The 21,330-nt window shown below is 40.5% G+C and overlaps 1 protein-coding gene across 12 annotated transcripts in view; it reads left to right on the top strand.

Annotated features, from left to right (window-relative positions):
* The first annotated feature begins 1,434 nt into the window (after positions 1–1,434).
* LOC110985753 (transcriptional enhancer factor TEF-1-like) overlaps positions 1,435–21,330 on the top strand; it is a 36,941-nt gene continuing 17,045 nt past the window's right edge. For 9 of the 12 annotated variants that reach the window (XM_087134240.1, XM_022247022.2, XM_022247033.2 and 6 more), the window contains exons 1-2: positions 1,435–1,596; positions 5,347–5,582. In XM_087134240.1, coding sequence (XP_086990366.1) covers positions 5,381–5,582 — 202 coding nt within the window. In that variant the 5' untranslated portion in view covers positions 1,435–1,596; positions 5,347–5,380. Of the gene's footprint in view, positions 1,597–1,644; positions 2,035–5,346; positions 5,583–21,330 lie in introns of those variants that run through there. The other 3 variants (XM_022247031.2, XM_022247028.2, XM_087134237.1) reach the window with 2 other exon arrangements.

Raw genomic sequence — 21,330 nt, 5'->3', positions numbered from 1 at the left:
TGATGTATACTGATCTGGGATCGTTTTATCAGTGAAGCTGATGATCAGGAAAAAAACTCCTTGAGTAAAATCCCGGTGTAGCATAATTCAGGAAATAATAGAATGTCGGTGAATGATTAAACCAATTTAGATATCACCGCTGCAGTTAAAAGTGGAACACGACGCTTCAGATAAAAAGTAATTTCCTGAAAACGGAGTCACAACACAACACGGTCTTGTGATTGTATTGTCCGTGCTCGAGTCGTGCGATGGTCGTTCGAGATTTTTGCGCTACACAAAATAATTCATCCTCAAGAAGCTCCAGTGCCACCCCCGTGGACACAGTCGACGAGGCTGAAACGATGACATCACCCGCTGCTGGTTGGCTATTGTTTGAGCTGGACGTGAGGAGAATATTGGAAAACACTATCCAGCAGTCCCAATAGTGCTGTAATGCATCAAATTGAAAATTAGAAAATATGACAACATGAATAATTAATTTAAGCAGGTGACATATCGGTCACGTTTTACATACAATGGCGGCTGGGTATAAAGATATGGACACTGTTTTGAACAGGCCGTCGCTAGGAAACGGGGAAATTGTTCATGACAGTATACTTGGCAGTGCATTGTTATTTTATTTTTTCATTGCAAGACGAAAGTGTAAAAAAATCGTTTAGTAAAATTAACACATGCATTTGTTCTTGTGTATAGCTGAGTGGTTTTTGATTCCCGAGACAAACTATTTGTGCAACTCTATGCCATATCATAAGAACTGGGACATTTATTATCCGTGCCAGAAATTTGAATATTATGAAGTTTTTCTTCCGTATTTACAGGGTTGTGTAAAATTAAAGATCAACGGTATCAAGATTAATGCAATAGTTGTACTGCAACTGGGCAATTCCATGAAAATGTCCTCTTCGGTCATGTCCTTTACGCTCACATTGAGTGCATTTTCTCTACAGTCGAATAATAAAATTGTGTAAACTTTAATGTGTATGTCACTGACAGTTAAATATGTCTGACAAACTCAATAAAATTGTTTGGAGACTGCCGAATGCTACTGTGCATTGATTTGAATTACAAAAAAAACTGTCTGAATGTCATGTCCGTTACGCTTGAATTGACAAACTATTTTCGGAATTCAAATATCATTTCAATATTATTCAGGTACGATTTTTTTATAAAAGAAAACCAGCATGAACAAGTGAAATAAATATTAATTTCCTCCATCAAAAGCTGAAATTTAGTAACATGCCGTTCAATAACAAGACAACGACATAGACATCAATGTCGCTAATGTTACCCTCTATCAAATGATGAAGTGCGAAAGAAAACAAAACGCGGCTATGTTATTGGCGTAACAGGTGCACACTAATTGATTGATTTGTGTTAAATTCTCCCAACTAGCCAATCCGCGTGGCCCCACCCCCTGCAGCGCTACGCTTGCCGCTGCTGTCTGCCATACCACACGTCATTCCACACATAGTTTCTTCCCCATCGCTGGAACGCCAAAAATCCTCACAAAAATTGCTCTTTTTACCGCGAATTCCGTCCCGAATCTCACCGAACCAGTGCCTTGTTTACCCAGAAAGCTCCACAAAGGATCTTCAGGTAAGTGGCCTTGTATTTCTTGCACAACCCAGAGGTTTTCTGTCGTGAGTCGCAGGTGAATTTGGCGCATCTTTCGCATTTTTGTCATATTTTCCGACTCACACGAGTGCGGACTTCCGGAACAAGTTTCAAACTTGTGACTCGTTTTCCTGGCCGGGAAACCTTTGCAACGGCTCTCCTCACCCCTGCCCAAAACACCACTACAGGACCCAAGGCCTTCCCCCTCACCTCTGTGTTGCATATTTTGGGGGAAAGCAGCAGTGTTGCAGAAGAGAGCGGAAGTTCGAAACCCCTTCACCGACTTGGCGTTGTGGACTTGGGGGAAAATGTCTCCCTCCAACATTGTTCTCTCGCATAGTTGGCGAGCCTACAGTGCACTACACAGCCGTGTGGCGGTGCATGCTAAACAACGCGCGGTACGCTACACACACCATGCAGGTAGGGATGGGGGTTGAAAGCTGCCTGGCTCGGGCCCCAAGTTGGCCCCTGGCCCGCCTTGGCGTGCCGCAGTTTTTTGCCTCCAAATTTGGCGTTGGGCTGGGGTCGTTCTCGTCTGCGTAGCCGCTCAGTTGCATTGGGGCTTCCCTCAGATCATTCCTCCATGCTCGTATTATGCAAGGATTTTCCCCAGATGCGTCAACGGGTCGGAAAAATTCTCAAGTCTTTTTTTTTTTGAAGTTCTGTAGTACTAAGGAGGGACAGAAGGTTGTGTTTTGTTTGTTTTTCCCCCGTTGTCTTTTTACCGTGGTGTAGTCGATGTTTTGGTGACTCACGTTTTTTGTTGCAGAACTGCGTTATGTTTTTTGCGCCCAGGTGGAATGTATTGCGTGCGTGACGGTTCAGTGAATCATTGCCAAAGCTATCAGTTGGCAGTGGGCAGTTGGTAATCACATGTTTTGACAAAACCGGGAGTTGAATTCGTGGAAGGCGTCTTCAGCCTTCAGGGTAGACCTTTTTTATTGCAGGGAAAGAGTGCATTTTCTTCTTTGTGAAGAAATTTACTGTATTTGTACTCTGACTCGGTCTAAAGTTTTGAAATGAAATTGAGTTAGTTTCACATTCTTCTTTGACTCATTTGAGAAATTATTGAAATAATTTTTGTTTTATGTGTATTTTGGTGTTCAAAACCAAGACGATTTTGTAAACATTTCTTTTTAAACTTATTGTTTTCAATCATTGTCAATAAATAGTAATTGGAGTTTTACTTTGAGAATGGTGTTGAGCCTCAAGTCAAGGGCACAATTAGTATCCAAAATGGAGCACATTGTTAGGATTTTACTTGGATGATCGTAGCCCAGAGATGATCTTTCCAAAGCAAATATCTTTGGGAAATGTGATTTGGCATTGAGAAAATCTGAGTAAAAAATATTGAAAGTGTGATCATACTTTTTGTTAACTTTTGAGTTAATATGAATTGGCTCTGCTGTTCTGGTTTTCCATTTGGCTGAAAAGTTGTTGTCATTCGCGTGAAGTAAGAAACAAAGTTAATAAATTGTTAACCCTAACAGTCCCTAAACTTCCAATTTCCATATGATTTTACATACATGTACACATACATTCCGGGGGAGGGGTAGAGTTTTAACGATATTCCAACAAAAAAGTGGAAAGAAATCAAATTCTGTGCACACAGTAGAGTCTTCAAAATGTGTGCACAATGCAATCCAAAACATGTTTTAAAACATACTAAAATGACATTTCTTTGAAGATTTGAGGAGGCTATGCCTGTTTAAACTGGCTTAGACATTTACGTACTTCCAGCGTTAAAAGATCTCCTTTCAAAAAGATGTTATTTTTGCATCTTGTGTTTGGATAACTAACATTTTGCCACCCCTCTCCTGTTGCTGAGAAAGAAACTGATAAAGACTATTAAAATAAAGAAAAGCTCATTTGATACATGAGAACTGTTGGTACATGTAGTTATGTTAGCAAGGAGATGGAATGGCATTTCTCTGGCCATTGTCACACGGTTTCTTATTTTCTCAAGAGAGAGTTAATTGCCAAGTCCCTGAGCCACAGTGAAATCAACTTCAATAGACCTCTTGCGCAGGAAAGATGAAAAAGGCCCATTACGGCTGATACATCTTTCAATCCTACAGCCCAAATCTTTGATGCTCATATGCGAATGGCCGGCGGCCCTGCCCGAAATACGATGTGGAATGGGTGATTTTGGCCGCGTTATCAGCAATCTCATTTCCGTCTCAGGGCCGTGTTTGGCAACCGGTTACGAGTCTAGTGACAATGGCATTCCCTCTCCTTTGGCCAAGCCGTTTGTAACCCGCGTGTAATTTGTACAGAGATTTGCAGTGCAGAAGCCACCGTGGTGGACTTTAGCCCAAGTTAATGGGTCTAGAATTCTTGACTCTCCGTTGATTGCGTTTAATAATCCCCAGCATATTAATACACTGCGAGATTGATGTCTTGACATTTAAAAAAAAAAGAAATACAGCAGTTTAAATGCAGGATGAGTAATCAGTTTTTTGGACAGCATCCGATGTGAGCATGGCATGATCCTTCCTGCTGTAATTAACCCAACAATCTTGTGTCCAGCAGTTGGAACATTCAAGACTGTTAGGGTTAATGCTGTTCTTGAACACGGATCGTCGAGGTTGAGAAAGTTGTTCAGTTGGACAAGTTATAGTGCCACTGAGTTTGAATATGATAATGCATACTTTTCAATCAGTGAGAAGTGACCTTTCACTCTTTAAATAACTTGATTTCAATTTTCCAATACATTGATATAACATAAAATCAAAATTTAATTATCTCGGGGAAATCCAGGGCGATACTTAAAATAGCACCACATTACTGTATTGTACATGTCCTTGTCAGTAAGAAATCTTGCCGTATTTTGAATGCTTATTCCACATGTTCTCTTGAAGTGAAAATAAAACCGTCTGATTGGTAGTAGCACCTCAGTTTATTTTGTTAGTTGTTTTGAGCTTACCACATTGCCTGACCTTTGAACCCTGACACAAGATATGTTTAGAGTCCTCTCCTTAAAAGTCTGCTGGATTCCCACCCGAGTATGTGCGTGTACATGTACAGTATGTGCGTGTACATGTACAGTATGTACATGTACAGTACATGTACGTGTAAACAGGTTAATATTCTGCTGCAGAACTTATCCAGCATTAAGCAACTCTAAAAACATATGGGAGCCTTCACTGGGTTATCAAAGACAGAGGGAGAGGTCATTAAGGGTCAACAAAGCCCACAGGGTTGCTTGGCTTGCTTGCAGCTATCTGGAGAACAGCCTGAAATATGACCTCCTTGTTGAGGCTTCGGTTAGGGTTACAGTTGACTTGCCTAGTGGCTTTTTGATGCAGAAGTACATGTATATCTACTTCTAGAAATTTATTTATTTGGATGGTTGGTGTTTTCAATAGAAAAACTTGCTGAATCTTACTCTCAAATCCTCAGATTTCAATATGATTTTACATACACTCCAGGGGATAGGCTTGAGAGTGCCTTATTCATTTGTGCTTGCAAGTTCTGAGGATCTCAAGCCCTGGTTGTAATGTAATTATGGCTAAGTTGTGTAGTTCCAATGAACAGACTTTGTTACTTAACTGCATCTGAAAATATTTGTTTAACTTGTGTACTGTTTGTGTCAGAAGAACCTATGTACATGAATATATTGAAGGTTTTCCATTTTTTTTCACTTGGCCTTTTTAAAAAATAAACCTGTCCTATTTTTATTTTAATGATTGCATGTACATGTACTTTCCCCCCTTGCTGACTTCCGTCTAGACCCAAGCGCTCCTTCGGCTGAGACCGCCGAGCCATGTCGTCGGAAAACTGGAGCCAAAGCACCCCCAGCCAGCAGCCGCAGCACTCACCCGGTCAGACCAACGAAGATGATCTGGCCAACGATGCAGAAGGGGTGTGGAGCCCCGACATCGAGCAGAGCTTCCAGGAGGCACTGGCCATCTACCCTCCCTGTGGCCGACGGAAGATCATCCTGTCTGACGAAGGCAAGATGTATGGTAAGCTGAATGTAACCAGTTTAATGATGTCCTCTCAAGTATCATGTCACTGTAATGTTAGGGCAGACAGAAGGTTACAGAAGTCAGCACTATTCTCATGCAGTTTCCATATGGTCATAATGAACACTAACAACATACAAGATATTGAGACATATTCAAAAAAGAAAAGTGATGTCAGTCCACACAAACAAATTAAACAAAATCCCATCCACAACTCAAGCAGTTTTGTATAAAATGTAGTTTTTAAAGATGTTGTACCACCTCTTGAAGCCCAACCCGCACTCCAATACTTTATGTGTCATTTATGATTAGGTGTTCTGTTGGCAGTCAGGTTGTAACTTTTTCTGTTATAAGGAGAAAATGGGCTACCTGCATGGTACTAAGCCGCCGGGATATTGTTTTACATGTATGTACATGTATGTCTGTCTCTGACGCTCTGACTCTGCCAGTGTGCATGCTTGTATGAGCCTTCTCTGGCGACTTGACACAGACAGTTGGCAAAGTTGAACATGATCCAACTTTCCCAACTACATGTACTTGCATTGGTCTTTTCATTAGGCCCGCAAAAGAATGTTTCCATATGACCATGTTGTTGACCATGGGACTGATCAGTGATACTGTCTGCATCGCTTTACGTTGATGTGGAAAAACAGGCTAAACCCTCCCAGCAGATCTTCCAAACATCAGCAAGAAATGTTGCTTGAGAGCAATAAATCTAAGAAGCTCCTTCATTGCTTGGGGCTTTGTGCTTCGCACTAAGTACAAAAAATGTGCCGTGGGATTCCTACAGAGTGAAGCGGGGTTGGAAGATTCAGGAAGGCTTGCAGTAAGAGTGTCTTGAGAGATTCAAGATTAAAGTTGCCCCACTCAATGTCCAGCTTCATTGGTCACCTTGTTCATCTTGTTTTCGCCATCATGAATAAGATTTGTCAACATGTCTGACTCGTCTTGTAGCAGCACGAAGGCAGAAGAGCCATTTCTATCTACCATGAAGTGTTGAGCAAACAGTGATCTAAGAATTAACTGTCTCGTGTGTACCAGCTTTTTTTGTAGGGATACTGTTTTACTTCGCAACCCCATTAAAGGAGGGAAAAAACTTGTCAACAAAAGTTGTCAATGAGTACATTTGGTGTATCCAACTGTAAGCAGCAACACCTTGCAACTTAGACTTGAATGAAACCTTTATTGTCTCACCTTGTCACCCTCATCACTACATGTATCTGCATTTCCTTTTTTTTTTTATTTCATTGGTGTTGGAATTGGGTCGCTAAACAAACACAGCAGTGGGTCAAAGAAGCACCAACTATTGTGTTGTAGGGGCATCAAGCCTCACTGTGTCAACAAAACTTTTAGCAGAATCATTTTTGAGCCAATAAAAACTTTCCACGTTGTTGGTAGAAGGGATCACCAGCTCCATCTTTGCTGTGCTGACACTAGTGTTGTCCAGAAGATGGCCAGTGTTGGCATGTGAGGATGAAAGCTGTTTTTCTTAAGTGGCCTGAAAATCTCACCCTACTGCTCGTGTTATTCTGATGTGCAAGAAGAAGCCAAATGCAATGTCTTCATTCATTTTTTATTTAACAGATGATCCCATCACATTGTGTTGCAATTATATCATATGGACTTCCAGTCATAAAAACAAGTGCAAAGGAAATTTCAACATTGCCACTTTGCCAATTAAGTGATACATAGTGTCTGAAGATTCTCAACTTGCTCAATTCAGCAAGTGTGATTTGCATTCTCTTCCATGTTCAGTAAGTGGGAACATTGTTGACCATTTAAATTGAGAACTTAAGTTGAAATTTAAGTTGTCTTAAATGCATCATTCACATGGCACCATCCCAATCTACACCCACGTCCACTGTTTGAAAAGTTAATGACTCTTTGCTGGAGATGAAGGGATAAGAAAATTACAACACTAGTGTTGATAAGAAAATTACAACACTAGTGTTGTCCATAAGATGGCCAGTGTTGGCATGTGAGGATGAAGGCTGTTTTTCTTAAGTGGCCTGAAAATCTCACCCTACTGCTCGTGTTATTCTGATGTGCAAGAAGAAGCCAAATGCAATGTCTTCATTCATGTTTTATTTAACAGATGATCCCATCACATTGTGTTGCAATTATATCATATGGACTTCCAGTCATAAAAACAAGTGCAAAGGAAATTTCAACATTGCCACTTTGCCAATTAAGTGATACATAGTGTCTGAAGATTCTCAACTTGCTCAATTCAGCAAGTGTGATTTGCATTCTCTTCCATGTTCAGTAAGTGGGAACATTGTTGACCATTTAAATTGAGAATTTAAGTTGAAATTTAAGTTGTCTTAAATGCATCATTCACATGGCACCATCCCAATCTACACCCACGTCCACTGTTTGAAAAGTTAATGACTCATTGCTGGAGATGAAGGGATAAGAAAATTCAATTTATTCATGCTTAATCATAAGACTTGTCGCATTAGCGAGATACCATTGATTTATGAACATTGTCCCTCACCTAATGGGTCCTGATATTAAAATGTATTTAACATCTTGATTCAATATTTATCTTTTGGCTAGCTGTGTGACAGTTCTCTTCAAGCGTGGAAGTTGAAAGGTCTATGCCCCACTTAAAAAGAAAGTGTGATGATGACAGTGATAGTGACATTATAGGTATGGTGTAAGGTCTCAAGTTCTTAGTCTCATAGGCAGAAGTGTCATAACAAAGAAAAACTCTGATGCTTTAGTTAAGTTGAAAAACTCAATTATGCTGAAAGGACATGCGCAAATGGAATTTCACAACAGCTAAATAACTCATCACCTTATAGAAAATGAAAGTTACCTGGCTATTATCTTGAACTCACTGTAACATGTTTCCTCCGGCAATTCCGTTATTACTTTCTGGAGTATTCTGCAAGCTTCGCTAGAGTGCTGTCCCATGCTCTCACTCCCTCTCCCCCCCCCACCTTTACTCGACACCGTGTATTCCCCACGGCGCCATACCTGTTGAAATGTTCTGTGAAAGGTTTCTCTGGTAACCATCAGGATGGAATGCCGTCAGACAAAGAGATGCCCGATTGCAGCGGATGTGGTTGGAGGAGAGAAAAGGAAAGGAGAGGGGGGATAAGATGTGGGGCTGACAGTTCATAAATGGGAAGGAATATTTGCATCAGTGGGGATCATTGATGTGTGGGGGGGGGGGAAATCACAGGGGATTCTCCTGCAACACACTGGCCCAAAGCCCAAATTCTTACCAGCGATTAACCCCAATGGCTGCAGTTATTCCAGCATAGCCAGGAGGTGACACTGTCTACTGGCTAGCCCAAACCTAGCTCATTTGGCCTCGGTGTGCATCACATCGTCTTTATAACTTTACTATTATTGTTATTCCTGCTTTGTTCAATCACTTATTTCCATATGAGAAAAGCTTCCTTGCAGCGGCACGATGAAGTAATTCACAGAATACCATATTTGAAATAAAAAGTGCTACTTTGTCAGTTCATCAACTTGTTATCCATATATTTAGCATCAAATCTCTGTTTTGGGTTCCATGATGCTGCAGAATATTCCTACAGTTTCCGCTTAGGGAGTTTCTTTTCTGTTGTGCCCCTTGGTGTTGAAACCCTTTAGCCTCTGAATTTCCTTGAATTTTGTCTGTCGCTAATGCGCACACTGGTTCATTGTGGGACTGCTGTCTAAACAAAGATTGTGGAAATCTACAATATGAAGCCCTAGTTTTCTGCTGGCAGCTTGCCAGCTCAAAACCATTGGGACAAGTTGCTAACCGGATGTTGGGAGATAAAATAAACCGTTAGAGATCAGTGTTTTTTATCAGTTCAGTAGGATAGGGCATATCGGCCATTCCCAATATCAGCCATGCCTGCAGTATTGATACACATGACCACACAAATACTTAATTCATTACACTGCACTTGCATGTAATTATAATTTTGTAATACTTGTTACAGAAAGGATTTTGGTGTAAAAGGTTAAATTTTGCTCCGAAAAATGTTAGTTTTTACTCAACTCATTATTGCAAAGTTAAAGGGACCAGACAAATGACTTCATCATAACCAAGATTTGTTATAAAGGAGTGGGAAAACAAAGAAAAGTCAAGCATAAAAGAAAGTTGGATTCTCAGAATTTGTTCATTTTAAAAAGTATTTTGTTCGTGTTCTATGAGAGTTGACTCTACATGTACACATGCATGTACAACTGTACCTAGTAGAATCTAGCACTGTCCATCCATGAGCCAACATACATGTACATGTATTGTGCCAATCTCTAAGGGGTAATCAAAGGACCGTTTATTATGCAGTAGTGTTGGACTCTGCAAACTGTACAGTTGTTTTACTGTTGGATCTTGTGGTCCCAGCAGCAAGCAGAAATTTGTGTCAGTGTTACCAGCATTATCAATGTTTTCATGAATTTGGAAATTGTTATTGTCCCCTTTAAGATGTGCTATTTTAGATTTGTCATGAGAACTTTTAACTTTAAGACAAAGCCTGTCTCTGACATTAAGGCACTACCACTTTATAGGAAGCAAGTGTAGACTATTGCAAGGGTCCATGTACATGTAATGCAGTTATCCTAGATGCACTTTTTGTGCAGCTTTATACTCTTCTCTAAGGTATGATAACTGACATTCTTTTTCTGTGAAGTATTTTGTAAAGTATGCTTTTTTTTCAACAGTCAAGAGCACAGTCTCTGTAATATCATTCAGGGAATGCACTGTTCAGTTTACATTTTTAATCTGTTCAAATCGTGAACCTGAATACGTTTTTGAGAAAGGAATGCTTTATCTGCTTATTGCACGACGCATTTATCACCAAAGAATATGAAATTTTAGGACAGCTCAACATCACAAATTTGAGCAGTTTTTTGGTGCTCAAATCCTTGCAACAGTGAGAATGTCTCCCTGGGATGGCATTAGCTTTGCTCATGAATGCAAATTAGCTTAAAAAACCTGAAAGGTGCCTAAATAGCTTTTATTAACGTGAATTGAAACACAAAGGCGCAATAAAATGACATTGCATACACCCTTAGAATAGTGCTCCCAAAACATCCATGTTTCCTTGCAGGATTACTCATATTCAAAACCACAACCACAGACAAAAAAGAAACCATGACTAATAACTATGCCGCCAGATGAAAAGCAATTTTTTGATTTTCTTTTCTTTTTCTTTTTTAAGGGGGAGGGGGATTTGTTGTGAAAGGCTCATGCGCTATGGTAATCAACAAGCAGCAAACCCATTAGTGTTATAGAGCGCCCACCGTTGCTCAGCCACTCAGGCTGGGAATGCTTGGAATGTTCTGCCAGAGATGAGGTAGCCCTGTCTCCTAGGCCACTTTAATTATCCTTCCTTCCCCAGGCTTCATGTGTGCTTTGCTCATCACGAGGGCCCCAGCCCCCCAACCACGGAGCAATATTAACACCACGGTGATGAATAGCACGTTGTGCCAGACTGCATTTTTGGGGGTCGGAAATGGCTTCAAAACTGGCAATCTTGAGCCAGGTTAGATTTAATGCACCACATCTTGACAATTGAATACATGTATGCTATTGCTGTCCTAGCTATGAGATACTTCAATGAATTTTTTTTTACATCCATTTATTGTCCGTTGAGACTATTTACGAAAATGGAGCGTGTTGTTCTACAATAATGGTTTTTCCAGTTAAAATTGTTTTTGAGTAACAGTGTCCTCAGAGAATTAAAAGGGAAGACACATATTAAACAATAGCAATGCTGAAAGTTTTTATTAAAACCAACTGGACTACAGGGCTTAGTTACTCAAAACTTTACTCGTAATACCAACATGAAAAAACACTGTTTTCGAACGCATGATTTTAAAAATAGGTATTGGTTTAAACAGTTTTACTTGTAAGTCAGGCACTGTACATGTCACATCCTCATTTGTTGTTGAGGATGTGCATTGTGTCAAGTTGGAATTGGAAAAAAGTACCATTTTTTTACTCTGTCATAGCGGACATAAAAATAGTCCATTTATGGTTTGAGTATGAGTAGGCATATTCAAAAGAGCATCTAAACCACTGGGTCCAGTTTGGTCTCTTAAGCCAATTTGCACAATAAACTTGCAGGACTCTGGTATTGTTTATGTGGAGAGCACATGTAGGCCTACATTCTGTACATTTATAATGGTCTAGTGGCCAGGTGGTGGACTGGTTTGAATGCTCAACTTAAAACACTCCTGAAAATCCCCTTTAATAAGTTTTTCTCATTTCTTTGTGGGTTAGACAATGAGAGAACGGAATGTCGGCTGCTAGAAACAAAAAAAAATTAATCAAGCTGCATTCCAGAGTGTTCGGCAGCAGGTCTTAATTTTCAAGTGTGAGTGATTGCTCCAATCCAAGCCTCCCCCCCACACACACACATAAGCCAATCTGAGACAGTCATTGCTGCCTGCTTCAGGTGGGTCATTTGCTGTAAGTCTTCCTGCAAATTAAAAAGGGGGGGGGGCATTGCTGTATGATGTGAAGAAGACAATTCCGGTCTCTATCAGGTGCAACTCAACCAGGCAATTAGGAGTTGAATCCCTACATGTACCTTCCTTGTTGAATGAAAAGATTAAACACTAAGAAAAAATGACTCGAAGAAGCTTCTTAAATAAACGTTTGAAATGTTTGTTGTATACCGTTGATACTCTAAATGTTTAATTCTGAGAAAGCATGTCACATGTACATGTACACATACATGTACATAGTCTTTCCAATTCCGTTCCGAAGGTACAGTACATGTACATATACATGTACATGTAAGTTTCCATAGCGTCTGTTGTTTTAAAAAGAAATTTTGCTCCTACAGGAAGAGTTTTCAGTTGATGCAAACATGCCTCATCCAAAACCCCAGATATTTTACTCGCTGTATTTACCAGCACTTCATTTTCAAATTTTCAGGTATTCTTCCAAGCTTCTCTTTTTCCCATCCCACCTTATCAGTTTTCCATTTTTGTGGTTGCAAACTTTGAATAAATGTCTGATCCAACACACTGCAGTCCCCAGAACAAATAACCTCAGGCCTAGCCTGTCAGTACCGTACAGGTTGTTTCCATGGGCCCTCCTATTGCAAGTGGTAAAATGTCTCATCCATCTGAGCCAGCACCTGTTGACTGTTCCACACTACTACCTGGTGTTTGTGCAGTTGGAGTCCAGATGGGAAAAACAGGTGTTTAAACTTCCCTCCCCTCTTTTAAACAGTTGCACCATATCTGTCTGGAGCTGTCTTTTTTATTTGTCTGTCTGGTACTCTGTGTCATTGACAATGATATTAAGCAAGCCTCGCTTTGTGCTGTTTGTTTTGGCAATCGCATCACGATAGTGCAGAAAGAGGCACTCTTGCATTCAGTTTTCTAGTTTGGACTTTAAATTGAAAAATGTCATTGAGCTGCATACTCTACTTAATTAGTTCCTGTTTGGTTTGTTAATGCACAGTACATGTAGTTATTAAATGAGGTACAATTTTGGAAAGAGCCCCAAGCTGTTAGGACAAGGGGGCAGCACGATTTCCTCCCTTATTCTCCCTTGCATCAAACAAGCTTCCCTTCTCCCCTTACCAAAAATTACCATAGGCCGATGCCTCCCCCATCCCCTTGGCCCCCTTGAAAGGGAGGGGGATAACTTTTGATTCAGCCATCGGAGAAGGAACCTTGGGGCCTGCTGGTTCGATTGCCAGCTCAACCGAGCTCCCCGGGTAACTTGTCACTCCTCGGTTACTTTGCGCCTTCTGTCATCAGCTGGGTTTTTATTGCTGTCTTGCTCTCCAGACAATAACAGGTAGATTTGGGTCCACCTGGACTGAAACTTTTTCAGAGTAGAAAAAATGCAGCGGGTGGATCGATTTCCCTCAGGGAGGGAAGAAGCCTTTTACAGAAAGATTAAATGAGACCAACCAGACAGACATGTTGGTCTGGGAACAAAGTCAGTCTGGAGTAATGGTCCACATATCATGGTCAAATTACAAGAAAGACTTCCCACCACAGAGAATGGGATAATGCCATTTCCCTCATCTTTGCGTGAAATAGCCCTGACTCATGTACATGTAAGTGGATATTCACCGGAAAGTATGTCGAAGTCATTCTTGTGAGAGTTTTTATGAGAAGCTGCCACATGAGTGCATACAAATTTTCTTATCAGGGAAGATTCCCTCAGTTGTCGTCAGTGTTTACACTTACTTTTCCTCTGTTAAAACCCCCAAATTTACCACTGCATTCGAGGCTCCAGTCCCTTGTTAAATCTGTTCACAGATTACATACATGTAGGCCATCTACGAGTTGTGCAACCACGTTATTACTCATCACTTACATGTACATGTACATTTAGGGGCTAACGTAATCGGCAACCTCCCTTGTGATGAAGGAACTAATGATGAGACATTGATTGTCCATCAAGATAGGTACTGTTGTGTATACACATTCAGTAACAAGTCCACCCCCCCAACAGGTTCAGAGATGCCAACTTGTACAATTTAGGCATAATTTTTATGATTTGTATAGTTTGTTTACGACTGTCAATCCGTACGAAAATATTTACGATGTCCAACTCCTAAGGTAAGAAACCGTACAGTTTTGCATAAAACTCTATGTACATTGTACATGTATAAGCAGAGCATGGAGCCAGCCTCATAATGCAGGCATCAGAAGTGTGTCAAATGGCATTCTGCAGTTTGTGCATACAAGCTGCATGAGGAGTGGTAGAAACCAGTGAGGTTGAACCATCCACTCGCCCCAATTAATTCTGTGATGAACTGGGGGGCGAAGAGGCATGGTTGCACTTCATTTGCAACATGATTGTGTTCATCCATGCACTGTACATTGTACATCGATCTCGTTACATGCGTACATGTGCGTTACCATCCTGAACGTTGTGATCGTGCTAAGGTTGACCGGAATGGAAGATTTGATTCTTGGATTTTTGGTGAGCAACTGGACTTGTTTTGCACAATGGCAACAAGTGAGCAGAAATTAGAGGACAAAAACACCACACAGTTAGGCCTTTATTGTTAAGTTTCGGAGTGGAGAAGCTTACAACGTTACATGTACATGTATGTGTTTTGCAATGCATATAACCGACGTGGTAAACATTGCCCATGCTCAAACTCATGAAAGCGATAAGCACATTAAAATGAAAAAATACATTAGTTAGGCCGAGAAATATAGCTCTGCTTCCGATTACATGCCTCTTAATTAAGAATAGGGTGGGTCAGTTGGGATTTTTTTGGGTCAATAATTTGTGCAGATTGAATGGGTAAGAAAACTGCCAAAACTTGCCACAGAAGTGATAGAAACTTGCCTTAATTAAAGTAGAAATATAATAGTCAACGATTCTTAAGAAGTAAGGGCAATTCACACCACTGTACTCAATGCTACATGTAGTCACTTAAATACAAGCATTTTGATGTGAAAAGAAGTTGTTGAAATACATTTGTGTAGAAAGAAAAGATAACAGGATATTTAAACATTTTTAATTTTTAAAATTTGTTTTTCTAGTTTACCCAGACCTCACACCCTCTCGATTTTGGTGGAAAGTTTCTTCTTGTTTTTCCCTTTTCCACCATGCCGATTTCACCCCTGAAATTTCTGCCAAATTGCAATTTTGACACGCCTATCATTTACTAGAAAATGTCCACCTAATCTTGTCCATGTACTGTACTGCAACGCACTACATCCGTGGCAGCGCCCTTTTTTGACGCGTACTTGCAGCGACTTGAAAGTGATCATGTGATAAAATGCCCTCTATAAACAAGCTACATTGTAACTAACACTGTGCATCAACTTGCGCAGCACCCGGTTTCGCTACTGACAGCTAAGAATGTTTTGGAACCAAGTAGACAATCCGTGACAAGACTAAACCTTGCTTTGAAATCGACCATGAATGTGTCAAGGGTGCAAGCACCATGTGCTGAGTTTTTTATCAGACTATACAAGAGAAATCGGCAAAGAAAATGTAGAATACCTGTATGAGTCATTATTTCACGTTGACTGATTTTTATGTATAATATTATAAATTTTGATGAAAATTTATGAATTTTGGGGAGAAGGATTCTGAATTCTTGATACCCAATGTTGGGAGGTCTGTTTACAGATCTATAAAAATTTTAGGGTCGTGCCGAAAAATAAATTAGGGTCGGTCAGGAAACGGGAAGCAGAACTATTTTTGGGCCTGAACTATCATGACTTTTACAATAAATTTCAACTCAGGGTTCGAATGTATTTCTGTTGAAATGAGTAGTAGGTAATTTGGTATCGTGCGATAGACTTACATTTTTTTTTTTTTGGAAAGTTTGCATCTCTGCAGGTTGGGCATACATGTATACGTACCAGTTCAGTCTTTCAGAAAATTTTTTTGTTAGGTCACAAGATATAAAATACTTGTTTGCCATCATGTTGCTCCCAAAAAATTGGAATAATAGGATGGGGAAAAAAATGTTTTCTTTTGGACAAAAACTTGGATCCACTTTAAGACCAGCACAGTGTAACAACACCCCAACAGACACTGATACACATGCATGTATGTACCAGACATTCAACAGCGATGGAACGGTTTTAAAAGTGGGGGAGGGGGCAAGTCCCGGCCATCAGACCGAAAAAATACAGTTATGAAGTTGCAGTTTACCTCTAACAGCTGATAGGACTATGAAGTGGGGGACAGTGCCCCTAGTACCCCTCCCCCTTCCACCACCGGTGCAGACATTGCCTTTCTGCTGAACAATGCTGAATTCTTTGGCTCCTCATCAATGATCAGAATTTCATGTACTACATGAGTCAATATGTTTTTATTGAAAGAAATATTAAGTAATGAGGATAGTGATTGAAAACAGAAGGGAAATTTTAAGTCTTATGAAGGGGGATGGCTTCTAGTCATGGCAGTATTAATTCTTGTGTAGTTAAATTCTTTTCCTTGGTGATATTGCCAATACAACAATAAAATCATTCACAAATTGGGCATAATTTAAAAATTGCCAAAGACTAAATATGAATGTGTAAACATTATGGCTTGTTTAAAAGAGCTTTTCACCAACTACTAGCTGAAAAATACATGTAGTTGCTTTGTTTTGATTCTTGCGTAACCTGATAGAAAAATTGTCTACAACTTATTTCCTTGAAAATCAGTCAATGTTTAATACCTGCAGTGTCGGCACTGCAAACTGGATGGCAAGTGTCCATTGATAGTTGTATATCATGCATCAAACTTGGGAAGTTGTTTGAAAAATATTATTGCAGAAAATGGTTTCCCTCAATTCTCAATTCATCTGTATCAGGTGTAAGTACATGTAGATCTGGTGCACAAAGCTTGAATTTACCTTTAATATATATTAAACGTGTTACTATAATGGCAAAATAATTTCTCAGTTAATTTAATTATTGTAATTTCTCAGGTACATGTACAATCTCAAGAATACGTAGACATGTCCATACACTTGGCCGGCTGTGCCGGAGTATAGGCATGAGTATACTGTTCAGGAAACTGTTGGTTTTCATGGTTGTCATCAAAAAGTGGACTATGGATTAAAGATAATGGCACCACCGAATTTGTATTTCCCTTCATATACAACCCATTTCAGGCTTGTTGTAAAATGTTTTGGAGTCTTTCTGACATTAAGCCCGAAAATTTGACATGTTATGTGCATGCAAGTATTGCAGGAAAATGAGGTTGGTTCTGATCATTTGATGGAAATCATTGAAGTTTAAGGGGTGCACCTAGCATGCCCCACCCCCTATTTTCTGACTTTTGTGTGTCTGTTTGGAAGGCTTTATTTGTTTTGTTTTTTTCGAGATACCTTTTTCTTTTTCCTGCTTTTCTGTGGTTCTCACCTGGTTGTTTAAGCACTTTAGAGAAAATGCATGCATTAGTTTTCAGGTTCCCTTTATTTTGGGGGGCCACAGAAATGCCAGATACCACCCCCCTGCTATTAGCACTCAAGTGTTTGACCCTCCCCTGGAAGAAGGTAGTATGCCGTATGGTACAAGTTTGCTCATTTCGTGAAGTTTCTCAGGTAGCAATCCGACCAGAGTTCAGCATACTAAAATAAATCCTGAAGTCGTTCTACCAAATGTATCCTGGAGAAAGATTTCCAACCATGATCCAACTTGCTGAAGAAACTGAGTCGCCAGAGCCTCTGTTGAGTCGAAGGCATTGTTCTTGCAGGAATCCCTTGTGATTTGTGTTTTAAAAAGTCACACATCAAAATCAAAGAGCTCAGTTTGCAACTAGTGCAAACTACAGATAGAACAAACTCACTGAAAATGGCCTGAAGACTCATTTTCTGGGATCACAGATTGCTTCCTCACACCTCATGCTCCCCCAAGGATTTTACGACATCCAAAAATGGGGCCAGGCACCTGGTCTCTCTCTCCCCTCCCTAACCCTGTTTCCTAGGGGGGGAGGTACATGTACATGTAGGGGGATTGCCCTGGGACTACCCGATCTCCTTACCCTGCAGCTAGCTTCAACCAGTGAAATAAAAGCCGAGAGAGATTGATGTGCTGTGTATCCACGATTCCCTCGGGAATGGAGATGCACCAATTAAATTGGGTCATGCGTAGCATTGCAGGTGAAGAACATCTTCAGCCAAAGTACCCGAGAGTTGACCTGTGGGTATTTTTGGCTAGTGTTGGTTCAAAAAAAAGACAAGAGGGTTCAACCCTCCCACAAATGTTGTGTATGAACACAGCGCAGCATTTTGCTTTCTGCCATTTATCTTCTCCCCATAGTATGAGACTGTTAAATAAATTAAATCGAGATCTACATGTACATGGCATGGCATTTGGTAGCCTACATGTATAACACCGAAACATGTGTTAAATCAATGCTGCTGAGTGATGTGCAGGTTTTTCGGTCAAGCATACGTGTACATGTATGTTTGTTAGTTCAGCGGCAACCTTTAACTGAAGCACTACCTTGATCTTCATTTGATACCAGAAACACACCAAAAACCACCACCAACACACACAAAAAATCAGTGCACAATTTCCAGATAAATTCTCCAAAGGCAAATATTTTGCCCATAAGCCAGAGACGAGTGCAGTGTCTTGTTTTACTCATTGCACCAGTTATAGCATGTCGGACCCTGGAGATGCGGGCAGAATCCGTTTGCCTTATAAGGTGACAGTTAATAAATCTTTATTTTCATTTCATTCCCGGTTGACCAGCAAGCCGATCCCTGTTCATTATTTGTGTGCATAGTCCCTCGTTGATTGCTGTTCCAGGGGTTATCGACAGTGAAGTTTTTATGGGGAGGTCTCCTCCTGTCACACTTGAGGGCCCCCATGAAATGAAGTTAAAAGCAATTCCCCAAGGAGTGGAAACATACCTTTTGAGTCTCTTGTTGCATTTCAAGTTCTAGTTGATGATGAGTCATTATATTAAAAGATTTTGAGCAATTTTCATAATGTTTGATGCACATATCTTTTTCACTGGCATATCAACATTGTTTGTGCTATCTAAATGAAAACACTGTAATCACGTACGTGATGACAAAATGATGTCACCGTGATTCCAGTCGTGACAATAGAAAGGTTTCTCGGTGACAATATATATAGCGATGCATAGAGCAAGGAACAGTGTGATGTGATTCCCCATGACACAGGGTTGTATCATAGCATGTCATACCCAGTATTGATACAGTTTTTTTGTAGGACTTCCTGACAGCTTTTCTTTATACATGGACATGTACAGTGTACTACATGTAGGGTATGTAGGATCACCGGCCAGCTGTGATTGATTCTTTTGACCCTTGAGGACAGAAAAACCATGGAAACACGTCAGCCTTCATTATGTTAATAATGGCACAACACTGCACACGCATGCATGTACATGTACACCATGATTAATCATGGAGGAATATGCATGTAAGAGCTTGCAGCCAGTTGCATGGCTTGGTTTAACCATTGTGACCGCTTGTTGGACAGTGTAATAACCGCAAGATCCAAGTCCAAGCATTAGATCAGTCCACACATCAGTTTGGCCAGCATGTGTGTAGGTACATGAGGATGCACCAGTGAACCTATCATGTACATGTACCGTACATGTCCAGTATGTAGCCTTCTTGGTTGATATGTGTGTACGTACATGTAGTCAGCACTCCCATGACAAGAGCCGTGACCACAGGCGTCCAGGATTTTTTCCAGGTGGGGCCTATGGATAAGCACTTAGCAGCAGCAAACTAATAAACCATTCACAGTTGAATGGAGTCAACTCTGACGTTTATTCAAGCAAATTAGTGCATTGTGTCCCCTTTCCTCTCTCTTCCTTTTTCCCCTTTATAAGTTTTTCTTTTGGGGGCAACCCCCACGATGCCCGTGACCATATACTGTTACAGGTGGCAGTGTTTGTCAAAGAAACTGCACAAAACGAAAATAATGCTTTTGGCTGTGAACCATAATGTACCCGTACATGTGTGGTTCTTGTCACGGCTCTTTTGTCGCCCAAGTACATGGGAACTATGCAGCTGTAGGTCTACAAGATCATTATTATCTGTTATGTCCATGGCTTCAAAAGTGGTTGATGGAGGGAGTATTCTTTTGACATCAGAGGAATCAGACTGTGCTTGCATGTACGCACAGCACACACACATGTACTCAGGGGCTTAGCGGGAGGGGGGGTCCCCCAATATTAATTCCAATATTAATTCCAGCTTCTTTGGCAAAATTAATCCAAAATAAATACATGAACAATGTTTGTTTCCCTGAATCATGAAACATGTTATGTACCAGGGATCACTCCGTGAATTTCACACGACTCAAGTTTGGCAAACAAGTTCCAAGTTGGCGTATTGGCGAAAATTCCTATGCCACTGCACATACTACCATGCAGGAGTAGTGCAGCAGAGAGGAGATTACCTACATGTACATGTACATGTATACCTATCATTCAAAGCTGTATGCAAGTGTTGAGGGTCCTATCGGCTTCTTATATAGATAAAAAGTTTGGTTCCAGAGCCCATTGCATGTTTGCAGTTGGCATATGCACAGTCGACTGTCCGTAATATGAGCTCGGGTAAGATGAGATTCTTGTTAAGACAAGCATATTTTGCCTGTCTCGACCAAAGTATGTACATTGATTCCTATTAGGAAAAAATCTTTAAGACGAGCTTCAGTACAAGATTTTCATTTCTTCCAGTGCAGTTGAATGCAGATGTTTAGAATAAACACTTTGAAAACAGCTCCTCAGTCAACAAACCCATTCAATAAACAATGATGGACAATGGGCGTTTGCGATTCCCAGGCCATCACAGGGCCCGATCAGAACAAACTCGTTACAAACTCCCCAGCAAAACATGAAAAAGAGAATAAAAAAAATGCTCCTACCCAACTTAGAAACTAATTTAAAATTCATTTGTCATTAAAATCTGTTCTTCTCTTACCCGTAAATGTCCCTTGGTAGTCAACTTTTGGAGTTCTAAATCCCAAAAGTAAAATAAAAATACTTGATTTCCTAGCACAACATTCCCTAGGCCAAGCATTACCCCCACCTGCGCCCTCTATTGTCCACCCAAAAATTCACCAGTTTCCTTCACTTTGTACATGTATAAAATTATGGTCACCAACTAAATGTTAATGTACTTACATATGGTGATGAGTCTGCTTGCCCAGTTGTTGCATTTTATTAATTTTCCCCTTCGTTCTTCTGAATACGGGCGATTCAAAACAGTGCGCCTCCGAGAGTTTGCTACGCATTGGCCAATCACAACGTGTGGAATCTGTCAACCCTTTCCAAACCCGCATTGGGTCGACCGATTTCATGCATCGTGAT

Source organism: Acanthaster planci, linkage group LG03, assembly GCF_054643075.1.
Source record: "Acanthaster planci isolate LZ-2023a linkage group LG03, COTS_SCS, whole genome shotgun sequence".
Lineage (NCBI taxonomy): Eukaryota > Metazoa > Echinodermata > Asteroidea > Valvatida > Acanthasteridae > Acanthaster > Acanthaster planci.
The sequence above is the reverse complement of the archived record's forward strand: the minus strand, read 5'-3'. Positions and strand labels throughout refer to the sequence as shown.